The following is a 10,106-nucleotide window of genomic DNA, read 5'->3' as shown; positions in this document are numbered from 1 at the left end:
GGAGCCCAAACACATGGTTGGGAGCAGCAGGTTATTCCTCACACCTCAGGGTGTGTGTGGGTCAAAGGGTCAAATTGAGCCTTCATGACCCTCTCTTCATCCAGGTGAAAGCCTCTTAATATTGCTGTAGGGGTCACCTGCTCCTCACACCTGAGGCAGTTTAGGGCCCAGAGACAGACGGGGGGGAAGGAAGGAAAGGAGGTTGGGAAATAAGGACTGTAGGAGGGTCAGGCAGCAGCAAGAGCAACGAATTCGATTGTGTTTTTGTTTTCTTTTTTGACTGAGGTAAATAAAAAAGCTTTTATCCTGCAACACTTGGAGATAAGAATCTGTCCACCCCGAGTTCCAGACTCTGGCACTGGCCTTCACATCAGGCTCTTCCGGTACTGACTGTGCTGGGTGGTCTGTCTGAGGTGGGAGTCGGGGGTCTGCAGGTCCATCTGTCTGTACAGGTCCCTCAGCTCCCTGACCTCCTGCAGCACCCTCTTCGCCTGGCTCCAATTGGATGATGCCTCTCCCAGCAGCCGCTCCGTCTCCAGCAGCAGCTGCTCTGACTCAGAATCGGGAGGAGACCGAGGGGGGTCCTTGGCCTTTCGCTTCCCGTCTCCCAGTCCCTGAACCTCTGCCAGCAGCTCCTGAGTCTTCTCCAGTTTCCTGGCTACCAGGTCCTGGATCCGGGACAGCTGCCCCGGGTGGGGTGGGATGGGGGTTGGGGGGTCCTCGGCCCGTCGTTGGAGGGTGTGGGCTGGTGCAGTGTCCCGCTGAGACAAGATCTCCTCCAGGGAGGCACAACGGCTTTTTTCTGTGGCGGTCAACTTCTTGGGTGCCTGTGGGGTGTAGGTGGCCCCTTTGTCTGGCTTTTCCCAGAGTCGGGGAAGGCCACCTGCCCGGTCCGAGGAGGGCTGGACACGATCCGAGTCTGCTCTCCGCCGGCTGCCTGCGAGCTGGGCCACAGACTTATCCAGGTCGACCCGGAAGCTCTCAGCACAGGAGGTTGGCTCCTCAGGGGAAGGGTCTTCCTCCTGGATCAGGTCCAAGGTCAGCATCCCATCCGAGGTAGAGGTTGAAGCCTGGAGGGAGAGGGCGGGAAGGAAGGGGGTAGACTGTCATCCATGGGCATTTAAGGACTGCCTGCCTGAAAGGGAAGCAAGCTGTGGTCATTTCCCTCCTCAACGTGCCTTCCCTGAATGAGAAGCCCCCACTCCTGACAGAGCCCTCTGACTTTGCACTTTCTTATTCCTTTGATGGTGATTTAAACTTAATTTTTTCATATTTCTGTGATTTAAAGTAATTTCTCTTGCTTGTTTCCCATATTTTCCACTTTCCCACGAGCTTCCTGAACAGTGCCTCCTCCTTCCGTGTTGTGGACTCTCAGCATCAACTGGGTCTGACACACACAGGATGCCTGGCATGGCGGGGTGACTGTTCCTTTCTGCTGTGTCCTGAGCCACTCACCTCAACCCCTTCTGCAATTTGGACCTCAGAACCCCTTGCCTTTGAATAAAACTTGTTCTATTTCCAGGATACTGTAATTTTTTATAGGGTAAAATACTGCAACTTTTCAAAAGATAAAAAATACTTAAAAAAATTATTCAACACCTCACATGTAACATACATATGTTATCTCAATCATTCCTCACAGCAGCCCTTCACATGGGCACGATTACGGCCCCACTTTACAGCTGGAGGTGGGCAGCTTCAGCAAAGCTGATTCCAACCCAGTTTTGTCTGATTTCAAAGCCCACACTCTTTCTACTATACCTGAGGGCCTCATTCCCTAGAGACTTTGAGCTCGGACAAGTGAAAGAAAATCCTTGCTCCTCTAAACGCCTGCAATACGTAATGCTCTTACCTGTCAGGATAGCTAGCCACCAGATAGCAGCTTACATTGCCTCACAGTATTCATCTCTTCTATTTCTCACTTTCCTTGTGAGTGTATCTCATTTTCCTCAAAGGATGCTAAATCTATTAAGGCATCCGTGTGTGCTAAGTCGCTTCAGTCATGTCTTGACTCTCAGCGACCCCATGGACTGTAGCCCGCCAGGCTCCTCTGTCCATGGGATTCTCCAGGCAAGAGTACTGGAATGGGTTGCCATGCCCTCCTCCAGGAGATCTTCCTGACCCAGGATCGAACTGGCATCTCCTGCATTGGCAGGCGGGCTCCTTATCACTAGGACCAACTGGAAGCCCCTACTGAGGGCACATCTTTCAAATTCACAGTAGGATAAATATTTTTGGTTTGGAGGAATCGAGAAAGGAAACAGGGTGAAGGGACTTTCGTAGCTTTTGACCTTGGTACACAAATGCCTCTGGTGGGCTAAGATACAGTCCCATCTGAGATGAACTGACATGGAGTTAGCCCTTCAGCAATTTTTACTTTCTTATAGCCTTACATACCACAGCCATTAGGTGTCCCCGAGTCGGAGGGCGGCGGGAGTGCTGGATTTTTGCCCTGTCTCTAGTAGGGTGGGCGAGATAGCTGTCCTCCTCAACGGTGACCTGAAGAGACGCGCTGTGAGTCATGGGTGCTATTCAGAGACTCCTTGTCCCAGACCAGCTTCCCCTGAGGCCTGAACATGCCTGGACTGGGAAATAACCCCCAGCTCAGGAACTGCTCCTGAGCAAATCTAAGGGCAAGGGATTTATGGGACATGAAGGGGCTTCTTAAGTTGGTCCATGCATCAGAAAGCAGGGAAACAGGAGCTGGCAGAAAAGACTTAGAGAGAAGCCAAGAGGTGAACAGGGCTTTCAAAAGGGAGATGAAGCAGTAGAGCTGGCGGGGAGCTAGTAAATGGGGCCTGCACCATCCTCTTCCATCTTTAAGAGTCACCCTGCTCCCTGTGCCTCAGTGTCCACCTCCCCACAATTAGCCCCCCTAACCTCATCCAAGACGCGGTTCTTGGCTCGGGTGATGGCGGAGTTGAGGGCATTGATCCATGATTCCTTCTCTTCCGGACTCACTGCCAGGAAGATCAGGTTAGGTGCCTGTGAGAAGATTTGCGTTTCAGTCAGGGTTTTTATAGAGCTGGCCTCACCTTGACAGTGAAGAAATGAGAAGTTAAACTTCACTCTCTCAGACCCAGCTCTTGGAAGGAGAGAGATTCTACTTCCGGAGTTACCTGTAACTTAAGGAAATCAGCCTCTACTCCTGCAAGATGCTCTTGCTTGGAGGCTGTTTTAGAAATGACCGAGGAGGAGCTCTGAAGGGAACTGGATATTAATACAGCACTAGAGATAATTAGAAGAGGTTTGGTGAAGGACAGGTACTAAAATAAAGATCTTTAAATGTTTGAAGAAATAGAATGTGACAGGAATGGCTTCCCTGGGTCCCCTCAGACAAGAGAAATTAGATTCAGAATTTCAACCACCTATCATGGAACAGGGAAAAGTGACTGCTTGCCACGAGGGAGTGTGTGTGTGTGTGTGTGTGTGTCTGTCTGTCTGTCTCTCTGTCTGTCTGACAGTGAGAGACTGAGGGAGAGAGATGATTTTTGTGGCTGGACAGTTTAAAGGCTGGCTTGCCTGGAAGGAAGGAAATGGCCACCATATTCTCAGATTAAATAATAAAAGCTGGTAGGAGAGCAGTAATTCAGGGCCTCTGAGTCAAATTGCTGAGAGAGATCCCAAAGGGGAAGGTGTTCTCCCCTGGCCTCCACACCCCTGACCCGGTCCATGTTCCAGGGCCAAGGTGGCAGGAGGAGCATACCGTGTTCCCGGGCTGTTTGGAGTGGGCAAGAGTGAACTTGCTATGATTCTTCTTGCTCCTGCTCTTGGATTTCCGGAGCTCTTCACACTTCTCATAGTCACTCAGGTCAAACACCTCTTGAATGTTTTTCTCATCTTTTACCTAGGGGAGGATTGGAGGTGAGGTGATGAGGATTAAAATTACTTAGTCCCTTCTCCCAAATTGTTAGTTTAGACCCGTCTTGGGAACCAGAAGAAGCCTGAGAAGGGAGGGATGACAGGATAGGAAAAGGCTGTCCTACCCTAGGCTCATAGAGGCCTGACAGGGGGGACCCCAAGTCCTGATTCCTCGCATGGGTTTCCATTTAAACTCCTCATCCCAGCTCCCCTCAGCCAAGCTACTCTTCCCAGAACCCCAGTAGGTCTCTTCATTATGATTCCTACTTTGTCCTTCAAAGGACACCGTTATGGGCTCATACTTTAATCCTACCATTCTGAAGGAAGCAAGATCTGGATGGCCCTTGACTGTCCAGAGAAGGTAAAGGCAGAGCCAACATTGGGGGACGTCTGGAGAGAATGGAGGGCCGCCTCCAGCCTCCCCTTTCTTATGTGTATGTTGATGCTTTCTTACCCTCATTTAGCTCCTTCCTTATTCTATTATGATGAGATTCATCTATCTCCTTCATTTCAGGAGCTTTAGCACCACAGGGACAGCCACCCCTGTGTTAGGTTTGTTCAGATAGGGTGAAAAATACACCTGTAGTTCCTACTTCACCTTATTCCTTCCAAGGTACCACGACAACCCAATGGAGCTCCTGCAGGCTTGAGAAGCCACTAAAGTCACCCACTTCGCTCTAGGCAAAGATACGTTTATACTCTCCCCGGAGGACTTCTTGCAAAGAGTGTTCTGCTACCTCTTCCCATGATTCCAGTTTGAGCCCTTATAGTCAGGAGGTTCTTCCCTGTGTCTAAACTGAGCCCTTCCTGCTTGTAGAATCTATCCTGCAACCGGCTCCACCCTTAGCAGCTTTATCCATCATTTGGCTCTCAACTCTCTTGCTGAATGTCTAATGGAAGACAACTCTGTCTATATCCTCTGATCCCACAAAGTGAGCGTCACAAAGCAAATTCCACTAAATTTCTCCCAAGGTCCGTTTTAAAGCCCTCAGGAATTTTTCTCTTTTCCCCTGAGGTGATCCCACGGCTCTGGCCCTCTGAAGTGGTGATCTGTCTTACAAGAGGAGAGAAGACTTTGTCACTGGCCCAAAGGAGGAGTCTGTGATTAGAAAACCCTTTCACCCTCTGCTGCTTGCACCCGAGGCTGAAGACCCTGGGGAATGAGCCTGTTCATGTCTTCTTGGGATGAGAGACGACAACCACCAGCACTTGTTAAAACTAAACAGACAGACGTAGTGTCATACGTTCCTTGGGTGGTATCTCCCCTCCCTGACTGGAATTATTTCACAAAAGAGTCCCCACTTCACAAGTTCTGACATAGGAACTGTGAGCGTGGAGGTGACTTCATCTATCTGCCTGGTTCTCTCTTCCATCCCCCAACCCATCTCTGCTCTTCTATCTGCCCATCTTTCTGACTTGCCGCTGGACCAAGGGGACGCAGGCCCATTCAGGTGAATGGCCGCTCACACACCCACCTTTGTTTGTTTCAACCTGTTGTGGCTCCTCCAGGCCTCTCCCCTATCCTGGCTTTGAGCTAGGGAATGGCAGAGGCCTTGAAGGATTGTGGGTGGAAATGGACAAGATGCTGGCAAGGGGTGTCCCAGAACAATTCCCAGAAACATGGGCGCATGGATGCAGGGTGGTGCCTCACTCCTCTCCCCCTCCTTCCTCAGAGCTGAGACTATCAGCAGAGGCCAGAAATCTTGGAAAGGAAAGTGCTGGGTGTGTGTATGTCGCCAGGGGAAGAGAGTTACTTGTTTCTGTTTTCCTTAGGGGAGGGGAGGGGAGGGGAAGGGAGGGAAGGGAAGGGAAGGGAGGTATTTTGGCTTGGACACGACTGATAAGCAGCTCTGGGGAGCATGAGACATTGACAGAGGTCAACCCTGCATACGGCAGGGGTAGGAGATGGGTAAGACAAGCAGTGAGATGCGTATTCCAGTGCCCGGGGAAGATGGACAGCTCCAGGACTCTAGTTCCCCACTGTATTTTTTTTTCCCCCATCTCATTTGTACAGTCTCATTTATAATTACCACCCGCCAAGGTCAACCCTTCCTTTCCCTTGATTCTTTGTCCTTAGGCCACAGAAAGGAATTTTTCCCATGCTTGCCAAAAAGATGCACTGAACTCAATTTCCTCTACCATGAGGTCTCCCAAAGGTCTATTTCTGTTCCTATACATCAGCCCCGTGGTCAAAAGGTGCTCTTTGAGAATGAGGAAAACAGTTATTAACAAATACAGAAAGATTTCTTTGGTCGAGGCAATTGCCTCGAAAGGAAAAGACTGGTGCAAATTCTAGGACAGAGGGTTAGGGATTTCCTTGCATTAACACGTAAATTACAGATATCATAGTACATTTTTAAAAACTCTTAATTCTGTCGGCTCTGGAGCTTTCAGGAAGGGGACAGAATACAGCCTACATCCTTGATCAGTTTCACCTTTAGCCTAGGCCTTTGAAGCATGGAAACTGGCTCCAAAGAAGAGTAATACCAAAAGGCTTGTTCCCCCTTCCTATGCCTTCCTCTGCAGTGGGCAGTTGGCCCCATGACTGGTCAGATGTTCCTGACTCACAGGACACCAGACATCCTAGGCTGAGGTCATTCCATTCTTTCCCCTGTCTCAGTACCCCTACCTCCACAAATAAGGGTCCGTCACACTCTTTCATCGCCAGACTGTTTTTTAGATTGGTACAAATAAAAAGTCTTGTTCCTCCTACCCTTTCCCTGATCTCATGTTTTCCCCACTGACGTGTGGGAAGTTCTCCCTGATTGCTCACTAGAGTTTCCTGCTATTATGAAGTTCAGGGAAGACAGGAGATAAACTTGGCCATTTGCTTTAAAAAAGAAAAAAAAACTAGAAAGTCAGCAAATTGTGGAAAAAAAAAAAAAAAACTTGGGTAGGATTTGGGGTTGGGTAGAGGTGACCCTTAAAGATAAATTCTCCTGTCAAAGTGTTTTCTCACCTCACTCCAACACCAAGTTCTCAGCTTAGTGTAAACAGCAAGGTTTAAACACCCTTAAGAGGGATCTCTTTGGCCCTGGCATAGCTTAGTTCTTTCTCAGCTGCTTCGGTAGATGTTCTGTTCAAGATGAATACTTTCCCCAGGACTGCGTGTGTGTCTTGTTTCAATACCATAAAAGGATTTATTTACCTAAATATAGTCTAAGCAGAAAGCAGAAGAGGTTAGAACTCAGGGAGGACTTCCCAGTTAGCCCCTGGTGAGGGAACTCACAGTCACAGAGATAGGGACTGGAATGGCTTCTAACCCACGGAGGGGCAATTTCAGTTTCTCCACATGCCTATGTGTTACTGAGCCCAAGAATTAGGGATAAAACAGAGAAGAGTTTGGATTCAATATGTGGGCTCAGGTTCTGACCCAACGTGGACTGTTTTCATTTTAACTATAGACCCAAAGACAGAGACATGCAGGGGTTCAGAACTCCACTATCCCTTCTGATATAATTGGGGTGGGGGGCAGTGCTGGGTAGGAAGGAATGGAGAATGAGTTCCTTGCTTCTTTGTTTTTAAGTGGAGTGGGGGTGGGGAACAGAGAACATGTTAATTAAGAACACTGGCTTCAAGAGAAATAACTGCCACTTACAAATACTCTACCTGAGGTCACGTGAGACTGCCTCTGGATTGTATGTGTGTTTCTGTGATTTGGAGCAGCTGGACTGCTGATATGACTTGCATATGTCTCTGTGAGAGACAGGAAAGGGGAGGCTAGCTGGGCTGGGGGGCAGGAAGGAGGGAAGAATAAGCTGAACAGCGTGTTTCGGCAGCAACAGCAAAGAAAAAAGAATCCTACGGTCAGCTCGAGGCCAGGAGAAGGGTAGGGGACAGTAGGGGACACTTAAGAGTTTTGGGGACATCTTGGGAGGGAGTTATCATGGTTATCAGAAAGGTATTTTCAAAGGAAAATCTTTAAATAAGATGCAACTTCTAATTCTAACTCAGGTCCTCTCACTGAAGGGCGACCTTTCTCTGCAGATAAGATGGGGGTAGAGACCGGCCGGACCGCTGAACAAAATGAGGATTGAGGGAAGGGGGAGACGAGAAGTGCATATAAGACCCCTTTGGAAAGACCAGGTCAGGACTATGAGAACACTGGGTAGTTATAGGCAAGGGCACCTACCTCCTTTTCAGAGATGTAGAGCTGGTCCCCTTTCAGCACCACGTAGCGGTTTTTCCAAATCTCCCTGAAAATCCCTTTCCCGCAGAATTTCCGGACCCAGCCGACCTTCTCAGGCGGTGCACACTGATGGTTTCCATCCTGAGGCCCCTGCCCCCGCGAGTCGGATGAGAATCGCACGGTTAGGTGGTCGCAGCTTTTTCCTCCCCGCGTTCCGTCCCCCGCGCCCTGCCGAGTCCCCGGTCCCCTCCCCGCGTCCGCCCCGCCGCAGCTGGAGTCGGGGAGCCCCGCGTTCGCTCCCCACTTCTTCAAAGCCTTTCACTCCAAGGAACTCGCGTCCCCACCGCTCCCCTCCCCCCTTCTTCCAAATAAACAACTGGAATCGCCCGTGCCGGGGTGAGGGCCGGGCCGGAGCCGAGGGGTGGCCTTCGGGGCTCCGCCGGGCCCCCCGCCCCCTCCCCCAGCGCCCCTCCACGCCGCGCCGGGCTTTACGGCATTTTATTTCTTATTGTCTTCTCGCCGCTGCAGAGCTTGCTGCCAGCGGCCGCCCGCCGCCCGGGGAAGGCGAGGCCGGGGGTCGGGGCAGAAACTCAGCCAAGTTAACCCCCGGCCCAAGTAAACAAACAAAAGCCCCCGCGGTACCTCGTCGCGGGCCTGGCGCACCGAGGCCGAAGCTAAGGGGACCGGCGACCTGGCCGGGCCGGCCGGAAGGAGGGGGCTGGCACGGGGTGTCCCCGGCCCCCAAACCGGCCGCCCGCGGGTCCGACGGGGCCGGGGTCCTCGGGGCACAAAGTCAGCGGCGGCCACGGGGTGGGCGGACGTACTCACCCTCTTGGTGGAATTGTTCTTCTTCATCATTCCGGGCTGCCGGGCGGGCGCCGAGGGGCGGCCCCGCGTCGGGGGCCGAGGCCGCTGCGAGGGGGCTGCTGCCCACGGGGAGGGTGCGCAGAGGCCCCCGGCGCCGCCGCCGCTCCTCCCTCCCTCTCCCGGACTCTCCCCTTCTTTGTAGCTCCGGTTACACTAAAGGCCGGCCTCCCTCGCGCTCGCACACACACGCACGCCTGCTCCCCGCCCCTCGGCGCCCTCCATCCCGGCGCCCACGCGGCCCGGTCCCCCGAGCGCGCCCCCGCCGCCCGCCAGCCCGGCCCGGCCCGGCCGCTGCCCCGGCCCGGCGCGATGTGGGCGGCCCAGCCCGCGCCCCGCAGCTCCATCCACCCGCCCGCTGACGTTGCGAGTTCAGAATAAAGGGCGAATCGCCGAGCCGGAGAGAGTGCGCTCCCCCCACACCCTCCTTTGTTTCTGACTCACTGAGGGTGAGGAAGACAGACCTACACCCCGCCGGGGAACGGCGTCTGGGGCGGCGGGGGCACCCGGACTCGCACTGACGGCCGGAGCGAGAGGTGGAGCCTGAGAAGACCGCCCGGGTCGACCTGCCGACAGAGCCGGCAGGGGCCGATGGAGCGGCTGATGGAGAGACAGGCAGGTTCATAAAGACCGGCGATAACCTAGATCGAGATCTTCTCCCTCCCAAACCCCAAACAAAAACAAGAACGTGAGCTGGGAGGGCGTGTTACCCAGGACTGGCATCCGGAATTCACATGCCCTAGGTGGTGGAGTAGTGGTCTGGGCAGGTCAACTGTTGGGGAAAAGTTTTATGCTTCGGAGGGTACCGATGTGTAGGGGCTCTCCGCGGAAGAGAACTTAATACACATTTCTTCCAGTTTACAAATCATTAGGCCTCATTTGAGCCTCGGGAGAATAACCTTATGTATGAGGTAGATATTATGATCTCGGTTGCACAGAGAAAAGTGAGATACAGAATTTGCAGACACATTGTAAGTGCTGGAAGGAATAGAATTCTTGTCTCCAAAGCCCTGATTTGTTAGACCAAGTGGCTTTAAATATAAGCACCAGGTAAGGTTTAAACATCCTGCTATCTGGTGTCTCTCCCTAATGCACTGACATGTAAAAATACCACTCTGTCTACCACAATGCCCAGAGGAGGCCCTGGCTGGAGGAAACTGCTGATCACTCCTAAGCCGAATCTGCGTTGGAGCCCACACACCAACATCTTGGTGACTTCCTTTTTCCCCTCAGTACACATTTAATGGGAAGA

At 52.2% G+C, this 10,106-nt stretch overlaps 1 protein-coding gene across 3 annotated transcripts; it reads right to left on the bottom strand.

The window, feature by feature from the left end:
* Positions 1-251: 251 nt before the first annotated feature.
* On the bottom strand, positions 252-9,405 carry PLEKHO1 (pleckstrin homology domain containing O1). 3 transcript variants are annotated; one of them, XM_020911800.2, is made up of 6 exons: positions 9,299-9,405; positions 7,994-8,140; positions 3,707-3,847; positions 2,881-2,985; positions 2,398-2,499; positions 252-1,070 (listed from the first exon to the last, which is right to left on the bottom strand). In XM_020911800.2, exons 5-6 carry the CDS (start codon positions 2,404-2,406, stop codon positions 366-368), a joined length of 714 nt encoding a protein of 237 aa, XP_020767459.1. In that variant the 5' UTR covers positions 2,407-2,499; positions 2,881-2,985; positions 3,707-3,847; positions 7,994-8,140; positions 9,299-9,405; the 3' UTR covers positions 252-365. The 3 variants fall into 3 exon arrangements, with proteins under 3 accessions (XP_020767459.1, XP_020767454.1, XP_070323383.1); XM_020911795.2 differs by lacking the exon at positions 9,299-9,405 and adding an exon at positions 8,819-9,170; XM_070467282.1 differs by lacking the exon at positions 9,299-9,405 and adding an exon at positions 8,633-8,649.
* Between the last annotated feature and the right edge of the window lie 701 nt (positions 9,406-10,106).

Source organism: Odocoileus virginianus, chromosome 5, assembly GCF_023699985.2.
Source record: "Odocoileus virginianus isolate 20LAN1187 ecotype Illinois chromosome 5, Ovbor_1.2, whole genome shotgun sequence".
Taxonomy (NCBI): Eukaryota; Metazoa; Chordata; class Mammalia; order Artiodactyla; family Cervidae; genus Odocoileus; species Odocoileus virginianus.
The sequence above is the reverse complement of the archived record's forward strand: the minus strand, read 5'-3'. Positions and strand labels throughout refer to the sequence as shown.

Bases quoted from the DNA above. Each gene is read 5' to 3' on its own strand.
- PLEKHO1 (XM_020911795.2), bottom strand. From the start codon at position 8,848: ATGATGAAGAAGAACAATTCCACCAAGAGG. The intron at 8,141-8,818 runs GTGAGTACGTCC...TCGCGGGGGCAG, and splicing joins AGAACAATTCCACCAAGAGG to GGGCCTCAGGATGGAAACCA. The intron at 1,071-2,397 runs GTATGTAAGGCT...CTCTCCCTCCAG, and splicing joins GGGGACACCTAATGGCTGTG to GCTTCAACCTCTACCTCGGA.